General features: G+C 31.4%; 1 protein-coding gene and 1 pseudogene across 1 annotated transcript; both read left to right on the plus strand.

The window, feature by feature from the left end:
* Positions 1-1304: 1304 nt before the first annotated feature.
* Positions 1305-2973, plus strand: LOC8283448 (non-functional NADPH-dependent codeinone reductase 2). Its single transcript, XM_002529983.4, has 4 exons — positions 1305-1718; positions 1857-2100; positions 2201-2380; positions 2548-2973. The coding sequence occupies exons 1-4, from the start codon at positions 1405-1407 to the stop codon at positions 2770-2772; spliced, it is 963 nt and encodes a 320-aa protein (XP_002530029.2). The 5' UTR covers positions 1305-1404; the 3' UTR covers positions 2773-2973.
* Positions 2974-3653: 680 nt separating this feature from the next.
* Positions 3654-5339, plus strand: LOC112536498 (annotated as a pseudogene).
* Positions 5340-15493: the final 10154 nt, after the last annotated feature.

Raw genomic sequence — 15493 nt, forward strand, 5'->3', positions numbered from 1 at the left:
TATAGAAATTAAACATTATTACTTTAATCGAATAAAATTATTAAAAAAGAAAAACAAAAAGGGGGCGGCGCGTAGATGCTTAAACGTGAGAATTTTCGGATGGGTCCATCTCAATTATACTTGGCGAATTAAATTCTATACTACATTCATTACACGAACTTCCTTTCAAATAAAAATAAAAAGAACATGGGAAATATGCAAAATGTCACTTGGGTTGTAATCTATTTGATACAAAGGGTCCTCTTATCTTTTTTCATGATACTGTAGTATTTTAAAAATTAAAACGTTAATAATTTGTATCTAAATTTACTAACATTGTTAGTGCAATAGCTATAGTTCATTCATTTAGTGTTAATTGGTTGCAATTCCACCACAATTCCACTTTTTGTCAATTTAATTTTCATTCAAAATTAATTATGTTAATTTTTATAAAATTTGAAGAGAATAATCTCACAATTCAATTTTTTTTCTTTAATTCTAATCAATTCCAACGAGTTTTGAATAATATAACAAGACTATAAAATTCTATACTTTGTCATCTATCTGACAAAACCGATATACTTTATCATCTATCTGACAAAACCGATTTTATTGCAATTAAATTTTATTTGAAATTTAATTTTAAAAACCATTAACAATATTAATCAATTTAAATATAAATTATTAACAACATAATTCTCGAAGTACTAAAATATCATAACAACTCGTAAACTTCTTAGGTCAAAAGGTTTAACTATGACATCGATTTTTATATTTTTTCCAAAAGAAAAACATTGGAATTGACCTCACAAACATTCTGATGAACATTACCGTTTCACAAGTAAAATATTATCCCCTTACTATATCAAAAGAATTCTTATTTATTTAAAAAATATCACATTTATTGAAAAAGCGATTCTTATTTTATTTATTAACTCATTTTTTTCGGATGTATCCTCCACATGCTCGCAGTGGCTAAAAATGGATTTAAATGGACCAGTAATGTAAACTTTTATGCTAAATTGGTAATAAGGGTAAAGAGGATCAAATTGAACCTAGTTTGGTAAGTTTAGTGGCCAAAATAGAGTTTACTGTTAATAAAATGAAAAAGAAGGCGGCGGCGGCTTGATATTTCAATAGGATAATTATTGGATGGCTACCCATTTCTAATATGTTTGACCAATTAGAATCCAAATTATATTTACAATTTTCCTTCCAAAGAATTAAAGTGTACGATTTAACCCCATCATTGTCCAACACTTGGATTGACTTGCAAGTAGCACAGTCTATATTACATGCTATAATACGCTACCGTTTGGCGAGAAAAGAAAAATGAAGATCCTCCTGCTTCTATTAAGTGACCTTGGGATATAGCACCCAATAACATTGCAACCGAAATACAAACACAGATCAATTCTGAAAGAGATGTCGATTCCAGAGGTGAAACTGGCTTCATCTTCCGATCAGCGGAACATGCCGGTAATGGCATTGGGCACAGCTGCTGATCCATTTGACGAATCTGCAATGAGAGCTGCGATCTTGGATGCAATTAGGCTTGGTTACAGGCACTTTGACACTGCGGCTATGTACGGTTCAGAGAATGTTTTAGGCGAAGCGATTATAGAAGCTCTTAAACTTGGGGTTTTGGGTTCTAGAAATGAACTCTTCATCACTTCAAAGCTTTGGACAAGTGACGCTCATGCTCATCTTGTTGGTACTGCTCTGAAGAAATCTCTCAGGTAACAATTATTATCTGTCCACATCAGATTTCCTACATAATGGATATGGGATAGCAACACGTTATAAGGAAACCCTTGTAGATTACTAGTTGTTACTGTTTCGTCCAAAGCTATTTTACTGATTGATGCTGTTTGCAGGAATCTGCAGTTGGACTATCTGGATCTTTATCTAGTTCACTGGCCTATCAGTTCTAAGCCAGGAAGATATGATTATCCAATGCCTAAAGAGGAGCTTCAAGCAATGGACTTCAAGGCTGTTTGGGCAGCTATGGAAGAGTGTCAAAGACTTGGCCTTACAAAGTCTATTGGAGTCAGCAACTTCTCTTGTAAGAAGCTTGATATCATACTTTCCTCGGCTACTATTCCTCCTTCAGTCAATCAAGTAAGTTTTTGCTTTTTTTATTTTTTTCTTCTTACATCTTTAAGTGAAAAGGCGATTCGTGGACAAGGATGACAACTTGATGATGGTAATTTTGTCTTAGGTGGAATTGAACCCTGTCTGGCAACAGAAGAAGCTTATAGAATTTTGCAGGAGACATAGCATCATAGTGACTGCTTTCTCTCCTTTAGGAGCAAAAGGTGCCAATTGGGGCAGCAATTTGGTCATGGATAATGAAATTCTGAAAGAGGTAGCAAAGGCTCATGGGAAGACTGTTGCTCAGGTTCTTAATTCTTACATATTTTCTGCTTGCACTTTTTATTTAATATCCTGTGCTCTGTATAATTTGATGGAAAGTCGTGAATTATTAAGATTATTAAGTCTAAATTCTGTTTCTGGTGGTCAGTTTGAAGTTAGTCATTGCCATTAATTGATGATAAAGCATTGCAGGTGGCTCTGAGGTGGATAATTGAGCAAGGAACAACTCTTGTAGTTAAGAGCTATAAAAAGGAGAGGCTAAAGGAGAATATGGAGATATTTGATTGGACATTGTCACAGGAGGCCATTGACAAGATCAACCAAATCCCACAACAAAGATTCATGCTTAAGGAGGAATTTGTTTCGCCCGATGGGCCATTTAAGTCCATTGAAGAGCTCTGGGATGGGGAGCTCTAAGGTGGATATATGCATGCAACTAAATAATCAAGTAAATAAGCGCTTAGTGCCATGCAATTTATGGTGGCTTTAGTCAACTAAATGATGGTGGTATATTTTCTGTCAGTTGCTGTTGTTGTTATAGCCTATAATCACTCTTTATAATTTGTATTATAGGGTTCTTGTCATTGAACAGGATACTAATGCTGCTTTGTTTTTCTATCCTTCTGTGGCTGTTCTTAATTGGTGCTGTTGTTATGTTGATATTAGTGTCATTACTATAATTGATTGGCCATATAAATGTAGCAATGATGAATAACCCATGATTCTTTATTGAGACTGCTATAGTCCTATGCATTACAAAACGCTCTTTCTGCTGCAAACAGTTAGTTCTATGAAGTGCATTTATCTGATTAATATTTATAATTAGAACAGCAAAAGAATTATCAGATCTATAAGTTCTAAGCTTCTACTATAAAACCACACGACAAAGTGGGCAGCTATTATTATTCAAAAACCAAGGATCGATGCAACCTTTATGGAAGGTGTGATTGCAGTAAGGAAGAAGCACTGTGCACTTGTCTCCTTCTTTGAATTGCTCTAAACAAATAGCACACTCTGCATCGCCATCCTTTTCATTCTGAATTCTGACATAAAGAAACGTCCGGAGTGAATCTTTTATGTTGGTCTTAATCTGACGTAATTCTATGGCTGCAGCCTGATTAATCGGACGACCCATTAGTCCGTTTTCAACGTCAGGAATTTGACGACGAAAACGGTCCCTTGCGTCAAGGTAGCGAAAAAACATGAGCAACAAAATGACCAGTAATACCAATCCTCTTGAGACCCATAACGCGAGGTCATCGTTGTAGTTTGGTGCTGGTGTCGTTGATTGTGTTAACATGGTTTGCCACTCTGGAACTGGTGGTGGAGGAAAGGGAAAAATTCTGAGTCTGTTTAGCACCATTGTATTGTTCTTTTTCTTGAGAGAGAGAGAGAGAGAGAGAGAGAGAGAGAGAGAGAGAGAGAGAGAGATGAAGTTTTTCTGCAAAGATTGATCGCATTCCCATCATATATATACATGTATAATAATCCTGAGAATAATAGGAATGCCATGTTTTCCAACTGTAATTTGGAATCGGATTGTTAATATCAGTATATAAATCCGATTTGGATTTGTATTAGAAACTTTATTAAGAAAACAACCTGAAAACATGAATCCATAATGCATCAGGATAAAGATGATTTTTCTATATTTACCAGTTCTAATCAAAATAGTCTTATAGCTTCTATTCAAATATTATAATACAAATAGAGACTAACAAAGAACAAGTATGCAAGAACATGGACACTTGCTTCTTCCTCCGACCACCGGGAAATGCCGGTGATAGGAATGGGGCCTGCGGCAAATTCATTCTGATTGACGAGTTAATGAAGAGGGCAGTCCTGGAGCGATCAAGATAAGCTACAGATATTTAGCTACCTCTCCACTTCACAAATCCGAAAAAGCTGTTGGAGAAGCCACAGCTGAAGCAATTAAACTTGGCATCATCAGTTCCAGACAGGAATTATTAATCACTTCTAAACTATGATGCTCGTAATGATCTTGTTATTCCTGGTCTAAACCATTCCCTTAGGTAATAATTTCCTACCCATCTTTGGTTTATGGTGGATCTTGCAATATTAATTAATCAGTAATATTAGGTTGTGAGTTGCGAGTTCAGAGGATCCATTACGTTAAAAAACTGAAACGGTTTGGTTTATGACCAATGTAGATGGAGTTGAGATGTTTTGATTATATTATATAATAATATCTCCCTTGTTATTGTACTAATTATTGTGCACATGACTCTTCAATCGGAGTACCTACCCAGACCTATTAGTTGTGTACCTGGAAGAATGGTTTCCGATTCTGAGGAGGATCTTTTACTAATGAACTCCAAGTCTGTATGGGCTGCCAACAGCTTGGCCTAACGAAGGCAATTGGGGTTAGCAATTTCTCATGCAAGCAGCATCAACATTTGCTTTCCTTGGCTAGAACCCACCTCCTTCAGTTACAAGTCTTTTCTGTATGTAAAGACGAACCCTCTCTGGCAACAGAATAAGCTCAGAGTTAATGGTGTCGTTGTGACTAATTACTCTCCTCTTGGAGCGAAGGGGACTCGCCGGGGCAGATTGCAAAGGTTCGCAGAAAGACTGTTGCTCAAGTGTCTGTCGTAATTGACATCAAATTTTGAATCCTTTCTGATTGATTTCTTTTGAAATTTAGGCGTGAAACAGACAACAGGCCTAAACCAGCAGGTGTGCTTTTTGGTAAAAAAATCCATACCACAATGCAAAATATCACCCAATATACAAATTATCATTCTGTTTTTGCATCCTATTTTGTTTAATGGAGCATAATCTGTGAGGTATATACATATATATCCATTTAAGCTGAAAAGATTATGTCTAATTGCCATCTGTGCCAACTTTGAACAGTTATGTAATTGTATCTTGGCAGGTTCCCTGAGATGGGTGTGAGCAAGGAGGGGCCTTTATTGTTAACACGTAACAGTTATAGAACTGTAGAAAGGGGACTTCTTTGATTAGGCAATTCTCTGAGGATGATCATGACAAGATCAATCAGATCCCACAACAAAGATTACAGACTAAAGAGAAACTAGTTGAAAATCTTGGAATACTGTGAAGTGTACTTGTATAGTACATTGACCATTGTATTTCAAGTCTCTGTAACCTGAGCTTATCCGCCCCAGAAATTCTTCAGTTTTGAGTCTTGAAGGGTGTCCTGTATAGAGGGTGGATAATTCCATATGTACTTTGGATTGCTTATCAGTGCTAATTTTGTTGTAGAAATTGCTGTTCCTGAAAACTATGATGCAATTATAGATCCATCAGGTGGTGTTGCTGCATCTGATATATCTTCTAATTTTACTTGTTTTCATTCGTTATTTTATCCTTTCTTCTTTTACAACGGGGAAGCTAACAATTTTCCCTGCCAAAACTGATTCCATCTATCAAGCTAGTAGGAGGGACTCGCAACTAGAGTTTACACAGAAGAAAAGAAAATCCATTGTTGCAATGATTATGCTGTCTCACTTCCCACTCAGCCAATGACCAGTATGAATTATTGCCTTACCCTCGCAATCTTAATATAAATTTCTGCAAATCTGATGGAACCTCTTAATTCTATAATTCTTCACTTATATGGGAACCGTAGCCCAACAGGACCATCTGATTCAAGAGTAGGGGCCTGGGTGGGCTTGACCCACTTCTTGAAAAACTTAAATCAGATTTGCTAGATTTTTACTAGGCATAATGTGTGTATAATATATATTGATTGATATTGCAACTTTAGCATTAATCATAACGCATCTACAGATATAGCAATGGTCCACCAAGGCACTGGGTTTTGAAATTTTATGAAAATAGGCTAATCAATTAGAAGCTATCCACAACCTTGTATATTATTGATATTTCATGAGATGTGTATATATATATATATATATATATATGTATTTTGCACGTCCATGATTGTCTCAAATCTTCTTTTCTTTTTTACTTTAATCTAATTTGTGAACAATTTAATTGATAAAATATAAATAATAGGTTTTGCTACAGTACCACAAAGGTAGCTGTAGCAGTAAATCATTTACCTTCTATGATGGGTAAATTATCCGTTAGGTATTGATGTTTAGTCTGTAAAATATGTATCCGAATACATATTAGTATTAGCAGTGCCCACTAAGTAATTTATAATTTTATCCGTTACTTTGTCTTAACGATATCAACCAAATTTAGAAAAGGGTAGTACACATGTGTCTATCTACTGTATACTGATCATTTTTCTCTTTGCCTCTGTTGAGATCTAGCCTTTCATAATTATAAAAATCTTCTCCAGCAACGAAGAACTCATGAGTAGGGTGCTCACGAACTATCCGAAGAATCTGATAAAAATTAAAATTAATTTATTGAATTTAAATTGTCTTCAATTACAAATGGTTTGAAAATGTCTCAAATCAAATGAAGATATATTTTGTTTAATTTAAATTAAAAATTATGGTAAAACCCATCCTAGCTTACTGATATAAAGCTAAAAGTTAAAATCTATATATAATATATAATTTATACAAAATTATATTATTTTAATATTATATATATATATATATATATATATATATATCTTTCATAATTCTAAAATTTTTAAAAGTAGTTTCTCAATTTTATTTTACCCTGTTTTAAAATTATTATAATTAAATAATATTGCATTTTAAATTTTACTTATTTAATTCTAACTCTTCATTTAATCTAACTATATAATTACAAATAATTTTATTAATTTTCTTGTTAAAGAATTTTGAATTTTATATAAATTTAAGCTTAAATTTTTGAATTATATTTTTAAAACAGAATCTAATTAAAAACTGATAAATTTAAATTTATTGATTTTTTAATTTTAAATAAATACAATCCCATTAATATAGTTTGAAATAGCATGTAGCTTTTAAACCGATCTGTCCAATCCACGAACACCCTCACATAAAGTGACTTATTAGAGATTCACTTATACGAGAGATATAGTATGTTAGAATAAATTTATGTATATGAATTATGGAAAATGAAATTGTTCTGTTGCTTGTTTATTTGCTAAGAATTTTAATATATTTATTTAATATGATAATGCGTTAAAATAACTTATGGGGAAGACCACAAATTAGCTAACATTAATATAAATAGTTAAAAAATAATATAAAGTATGCTCTTGTACGGAAGTCATAAGAATAGATAAAGAAAGAGAATTTGAGAAAATATAAAAGAAAGGTAATGTTTATATATATATATATTAATTTAAACATTTATGTCTTAGTAGAGATAATAACAAGTAATCCAAGTTTCAAAATGATTATTATTCATGAAAAGAGAAATCTTTTTATATTCTTTTAATTTAAATAATCAAATTACTTTTATCTCGGACGATATATATATATATATATATATATATATATATATATATATATATATATATATATATATATATATATACAATTTCAAGTCATTTTTTTAAAAACGAATTTTGCCTATGCATACAAGAATTAACTTCTGAATATTATTTTTAAGAATTAAAAACGAAATAATAAATTAAAGAATTAATCTATTAAATTAACTTGGTGATTAAAGAAAAACTTTTTCTCTTGGAAATGTAAAAAAATAAAATAATTTGAGATCTTTTTAGATGTAGAAAATATACATATATGCGAAGTTGAAAACAAAGTCAACCATTGCTCGTGCAGAAGTTAGAAAGGGGAGAAAGAAAGCATCATGGGTACCCTATTGCTAAAGGCTACCTAAAAAGAAATTGGAGGAACCCTTGTTTCTTAAACTAAAAAAGAAAAAGGAAAAAAAGACAGACCAAGTATAGGAATTAGCACTCTAAAAGGATTTCCATTGATTGCTCAATGTAATTCAGACAATGCACACACGTGTCACATGATTGGTGGAGGATTACTAGAGGCAAAATCATGGCAATGAAAAACAAAAACAAAAGATCTAATTGAAAGCTGCTTGTCTTCTACTGCCTTTTAATGGTCTTATTGTTCATCAGACAATTATATAAATTGGGTTATCAGAGGTTATTGGAACAGTGCTCTCCCTTTCTGTAACATGATCTTCTTCTGGTTTCATTATTCTAGATTCTTTTTCCTTCTTTCTTTTATTTTTTCTTTTCTCTTTTGCTAACTGAATATCCACGTACTCTTGCAGTTACAAAATACTTGAGATGGAACTCCTTTATTATGAACCAATAATTCAAGAAAGTTAATAAAAAACAAATTAAAATAAAGGGTTATCTGCAGATAATCGATTGATGCTAGAGTCAATGTTGAAAGCTGTGAGTTTTAAATTTAAACACTCGTTAATGGAAGTCAATTGATTATTGAAAAAATGTTATTAAGTTATTGGTTAATTATCTGAAAGGTTATATTTACAGTTCCTTTTTTTTTTTTCAATAAAAGTTTACACAATCACAGTTACTAATTTTTAAAATCTGGATATAATAAATATATATATATATATATATATATATATATATATAGAGAGAGAGAGAGAGAGATGTGGTTGCGATTTAACATGAGAAGATTCTGAATCCTTATACTTGCCATTTATGCATACAGAGTAATTTATTTAGAGACATGTATGAGGTGAATAATGAGAACATGTGTGAAGGAAGTGCAAAATTGATGCATTTTGATAGTTACATTTCAAAGTGGTAGGTGAGATTTTGTGGGGATTCACTCGACTTTGGCCTGCAGGAGGTGTAGCAACACTGTTATTTACATTATACATGTGGAAATTAAATGAGCCCAATTAATATTTGATGGCAAAATAGAGCACCTTGATTCACTTTTTAAGCTCAATAATCTCACAGTAGTACTAGCTAGTACCATTAAAAGAGCTGTGTTAAAGGACCTTTCCCTGTCAATGGAACTGACATTATAAATGGCACACTTGACTTGTTTGCATACTTAGGACCACCTTGCTGCCAATCTTGGTGTCCCGATTAATTGAATGCCGGATGCATTTTCTCTCTCAAAATTCCTTTTCTTTTTTTTTAAATTTAATCTGTGTTTACTACAAATTTGATGTCAATATTTGTAATTATTGTTTCTACCAAACAAAATCATCAACATTTGGCTCATTTTATATTGCTTTTATTTGAGAAGAGACTCTTAGTATCACTTGCTTGCCTGCGTCCTCGAGGGGCAATTGACTGTTGTTTTCAATGGAATTTCAATATTACAATACATCGATCAATAATAATTAGGAGATAAGATTTTTAAAAGCTTTTAAAACCCTTCAAATCTCATTTGATTCAGTATGTTACAGTATTAAAATTTTGTATTAGTTTCTAAATCTCTATTACTATTTATCTTTTTCAAATAAAATAATAATAAAAATTCTATTTTACATACTAAAACTTTACCACTATTTATTTAATTCATATTTGTTTTAAAAGAGAGTGTTAATATTTGAAGTTAGTTTTATTTATATATACTCTAAATCGAGCATTTCTAAAGTAACTTCCGAATGCGATCTATTACAGGAATTGATGTGGAGTCGATAATTTAAATATTTTTTTAATTTTTTTTTTAAATCTCAGTATCAGAATAATAAATAAAAGAGACATGGCATGGACATGGAGGAGGTGACAGGACACGTAGAAGAGGCCAGGTACAAAATGACAGGTATAAGGAATGATGGATGAGGAAGCATGCATTGATATACAGGATTAGGGAAGGCAGGGTTTTAGGAGTTAGGTTGATCAGCACAGGTTATTCTCTTTCTCTTCTTAAGGATTGGCGTTTTCTTTTCTTTTTGCCAGAAGCAGAAAAAGAAAATGGAAGAGAAAAACAAAGGCTGATCAAGAATTGAAGGCTAGATAGATAGCTGCTGCATGACCTTGAGATCAATGCAGAGGCTGCTCGAGTGCATAAAGGTGGTTTCTTATTTTAGGGAACAAATAGGTCAGTAAAAGTCTGTAACAACTGCTAGTTATCAGTATTCTTCTCCCAACATACTTTTCAATATTGCTCGTGAGCTGCTTTTCTCTTTCAATTAATTCTGGTTATAATTATGTCTTCAATAACAATTCTAATTATTATAATCTTCTTATTTCCAGCATTATCAGAGGACATAAACAACTAGGGGACCATGAATCATCCCAATTTATACAATCTTTCCAATTTCTTTTTCTCTTACAAGCTATATTTCGCAGGGAATATTTGTATGGATCAACGGTAATACAACTCAAAAACATAGTTTGAATTGGTTTTGAATGAGAACATACACACGTTAAAAGGGTTCTCCCATTTTCTTTGTCCCGTTGAAGAAACTGACTAATGGATTATTGTAGGAGCAACTGAATTGTTGCCGGGGGAGTGGAACTCATAACATACGCAGCCCATTGTAAAGCCTTCAGAATGACTCCACAGTTCATATATACCTGAGTGACCACTGTTTGCAACCAAGTCTAAACCTATTAACTACACATTACTTCCAAGTTTCTAAGAGAATTCACCATTGAAGAAACCTCATATTTATCTTGTCCTGAAAGTGACTGTCTGAAAAAGACTTCAATTGCTTTAAAATCGAACTAAACAACATATATTCTAACTGAACTTTAAACTATCACATCTCTTCTGTAACTTAATTAAAATGTCTTATATCAATTGTTGAGGTGTACTCTTCTTTTTCCTTTTTTAATTTAAATTAAATTAAACTCTGTGGAATAAAAAACAATATATTCCTCATCTTATTATAATAAAATCCAAATCCCGAAAGCTTTCTACAACTTAAAATTTCAAAACGATAAAAATGACAGAGAGAAAATTACCTTGTTATATTCCATGGCTCATCGCAGCAAAGACTACCTCCGATTGCCAGAGACAGTCTTTTTATTGAATTAAATATTAGCATGAAATGTTAGTTTGAATTACTTAAATGAGAACCCAAACAAGTATACCATACACGACTGTTGACATGTTTCCAAATCATTAGCCAAGGGAGACGAGGTTAGCTTAATCATCTGTGTTTGTTATTATTTTAACTATCTTTTTCTTTTTCCTAGCATTTGGATAGGGTCTCCAAAGATAGAAATGACACGATTCCTCTAAAACACTCATAATATATGTCATTCAGATATAGTATATATGCTTAAATCTATATAAAAATTTATGTTTTTTTGTTAGTAGTCATTTCATGTTTCAAGTTAGAGAAAATTTTAAATTCCATTAATTTTTGGCTTTCTTTTGCTCTCTTGTACAACACCATTGCTTTGGGAATTTTTTTCTTTTAGATCACAATGTAATATATTTATGAATGGCATTTTGAAAAATTAAACTATTAAACTGAATTTCATATTTACACTAAAAATAAATTTTATTTTATTTAATATAATTATTATATTTATTTACTAAACAATTCGTAGTTGAAGTTAATTTTGCATAGAATTTGAACCAACACAATATAAAACCAATTTTTAAAGATAAAAATTATGCAAAATAGAATTAGATTAAGAATTTTGGACATTCTTACTTACATTCATTGCAAACGTAATATTAATATATAAGATATCAAAATAAAAATAATCTCAAATTTTAAACAATAACTTAATAACATGTGAGACTTAATTCAAGTGATAGGTGCATTTGCTTTTGAAAAATGAAAATTTTGAGTTAAGTATTAATCTCTATATCAGAAGTAGATTTCACTTTTATAGCAAGTGAAAATGAATAATTAATTCTTGTTATTATGTAGCTCACGAGAATTTAATAGACAAATCCAAACTCAGTCAATTTGAACTGGAACTACAGAGAAGAGTTTGACGATATATATATAAAACCTTGTGCATGTCAAAAGGTTTTGAATTTGATAGATAACAATCATGTTTGCTGGTGGAATGAGGTGGAGAATTGCACGCCATATCTGCTCGGACCTTCAATTCTATAGGGAACAAAGATAATCCCTTTGGATAGCCCTAGAAAAGTTAGGAAACTATTAAGGGTCAATGTCCCTTGTCCCACTTTTCCTGCCAAATCTCTTTTGCTGTGCCTAATAATTTGTAGATCCATTGATAGGAATCAAGGATGAAATCTCGGGATCGGATCACAAGTATATATTTTCTAAAATTTCGTAACTTTTTAGTCGACTTGAAAGATAAACTACCATATATTGCACACCACTCGCAACACTCATTTTGACTTAAATTTGAAACATTTATTAAACATAAGGACTTCAGTTTGGTAAATTTTATTTTAGTAATACATAGAAAATAAGGACAAAAAACACATTTTAAAGGTTTAGAGTCATATACAAATATGTGAACTCTATAATATAATACGTATTCATTTGTAATAAGCTTAAAAAGTTATAAATATACCCAACTAAGTATTTATATTTTCATCCTTGGTTTGAATTATTAATAAATCTGAAAATAAAATTAGATATTGATCATTACATTTTTAGACTAACTCAAACCTTAATGTTTCATAGATTTATTATATGAGTGATATACACTTAATATATTTTTATTTATGTGCAAATACATGTTAGGATAGCTATTAGAAGAACATATAAAAGAATTACTCCAGTCGCTTCCTATCTCTTTCTTCTTTTTTCTTTCTTTTTCTTCACTGAAGTTTCATTTTTTGGTGTATTGACAATCAGTATTAGTGTGTTCATATAGTCATACGGTTCCTTCATTTTGGAATTTGAATCCTCCTTCTGTTGGAGTGGTCATCAAGATATTGAATTCTCTTTTTATGATAATGGTATAGAAATGAAACGTTTGATTTTAATATTTAAATTATTAAAATAGTTAAAAGAAATGATAATGAAATTAATATGTGATTTAGTATTATTAAGTGAAACATATTTCTCATAGAATTATAATTTATTGTTTTAATAATTGTTAAAAATTAATGTCTTTACATTCATTTACTAATAATATTTGATATTTAATTTCTTTTTAACTTCGAAATTTACTTATTAATGGAGCATTCATGTTTCTTCTTTATTCTTAAAAAGCCACTTGCAAGATAGTTGGAAAAAAACAGATGTAGGTTTTCTGAGTATGAATACCAAAAGATAGAGTTATAATAGCTAATTTACAAAAAAAAAAAAAAAAAAAAAAGGTTTTAAAAAAATAGAACAGAGTACACAAAGTGAAAACTAAGACTGTGTAAGAATAATTAGACCTAATTGTTATTATTGAAGTTGGGGTTAATGGGCTGGTCCATAGCTTAATAATGGCTAATGAGTAATTAAACCTTATTAATTAACCAACCTAATAAAGCTCAAAGTTGGGGTGACCTTTAGGCTAGTTTGAGGATCCCATTGCCAAGGTCAATGTATTGCGTTAAATGACAAACAAAAGATTAAAGAAAGATGGCATGTAAGTGATTAGATTAGATTGAGCTAGCTACAGCTATATAATTTCTCTTAATTCTTTAGGCAAAAAGATATCTCAGAGCTAGATAATTAATTCACAGTAGTATCAATAATATTAAACGTTTTCCACAGTTTTGGTCAAGTCCAAAGAGAACCAAAGATATAAAAGCTGGGTTTTGAGATCCTTACTAAGAGGCAGCCTATATATGTGCCCGAAACCCCAAAAAGAAAAAGAAATAAAAGAAGCAAAAGAGCCTAATTCTTCATGAATAGGAGCTTAGGTTTCCATGCATGCTCTGCTAAAAAATGCCTCACACGCGCACCCAACAACACAGATATTGAGACTGTACGTCCTAACATCTGCTATTCTATTCTCTTTTTGACATCCTGATAAGGTTTTGGCACCTTCTCAGATTAGATGTTTCACCTTAACTGTTAAAGAAATTGATACACATTAACAACAGCTTTCTTTTGCAACACATATAAACTGTAGCTTAGGATAGATTTTGCTTCGGCAACTCTTTCCTTTTCCTTTTTTCTCTCAGAATTATATCTAGTGCATTAATTAAGTGGTAAAATGAGATTATTTTGATAATATATGATCAAATCAGAAAATAAGTTAAATATTAATTCAATTAAATAAGTATTCATACTATTTATTATTTTTTTATTTGCATTCTTATTTTAAGTACAAGTCACTTGTATTTATTTTCAACACAAAAAAAAAAAAAAAAAAATATATATATATATATATATAGCTACAAATGATAAAGAAAGATTCATGGACTTAACACATTAAGCTGTAAGTTTATTATTTTGTTATTTCTCGTGCCATTTTTCCATTACTTTTTCATATAAAATTTTATTATATGACTTTTCCAGAAAAAAGAAAAAGGAAATCACTCAATAAATATTATGTGCTCGAGCAAAATTCCAGCTATGACCTCTTTCATCATGTTCTTGCATTGAGAAATTGAAACTAGAAATTCATGTGATGGGCTTATTTCAGAAAAAGTTTTAACTTGTCTTATCGAATAATACACATGAAGTTATAATTATAATAAAAAGTCCATAATCATCCAGATTTTTTTGAATTAATCCTGTTCGGCATAATACACGAACAAGCTGCGAATGATCGTAACTCTCATGGGAGCAAAGCTGCGAATAGTTTTAAGAAAAAAGAAGAAGAAGAAGAAGAAGAAGAAAAGAAAAATAAGAGTGCGATAAAAGGGTTGTGACTGGGAGGTATCAGAACATGCTAAATGTCAGATACGGATAAAGAGAGGAGACTTTAAAAAGGGACAACGGAGAGAGAGAACGCCACGCGGTACTGGGCAAGGGCAATAGTAGTAGCAGAGAAGGAAGAAGGTCTTATAATGTTGAGCTTTTCTAGGTAAAGGTCACACATTCACTAACATATTATAGCTTCTTTTCATAGAGTTTGTAGGTTTGCCTGAACTTTTTTGGATCTCGAAAAGGTATGTGACCTTCAAAAGGCAACATTTGTGATTTTTCTTTATTGATCTATTTAACCTAAAAACATATCATATACTACTGCTGCTACTATACAGCTTGTGGATTATATCTCTATCCATCTGTATAGTTTTTGTTCTGCTAATTAATGGTAATTGTGACACATCATTTTCATAATCCATAAATTCTTTTTCTTCTTTTCTTTTTCGTTTTTGGGGGGGTCATGAATTTAATTAGTATTGCAGGACTTGCCTGATCCCTTGTGGACAAAGGAATGAAATGTCACAGAAGATGTAAACACCACTGGTTTAATTACTTGTTAATC

This window comes from Ricinus communis, chromosome 7 (genome assembly GCF_019578655.1).
Source record: "Ricinus communis isolate WT05 ecotype wild-type chromosome 7, ASM1957865v1, whole genome shotgun sequence".
In the NCBI taxonomy this organism is placed as follows: Eukaryota; Viridiplantae; Streptophyta; class Magnoliopsida; order Malpighiales; family Euphorbiaceae; genus Ricinus; species Ricinus communis.

Coding starts and splice junctions, on each gene's coding strand:
- LOC8283448 (XM_002529983.4), top strand. CDS start 1,405: ATGTCGATTCCAGAGGTGAAACTGGCTTCATCTTCCGATCAGCGGAAC. Junction 1,719..1,856: donor GCTCTGAAGAAATCTCTCAG/GTAACAATTATT, acceptor TGCTGTTTGCAG/GAATCTGCAGTTGGACTATC. Junction 2,381..2,547: donor ATGGGAAGACTGTTGCTCAG/GTTCTTAATTCT, acceptor AAAGCATTGCAG/GTGGCTCTGAGGTGGATAAT.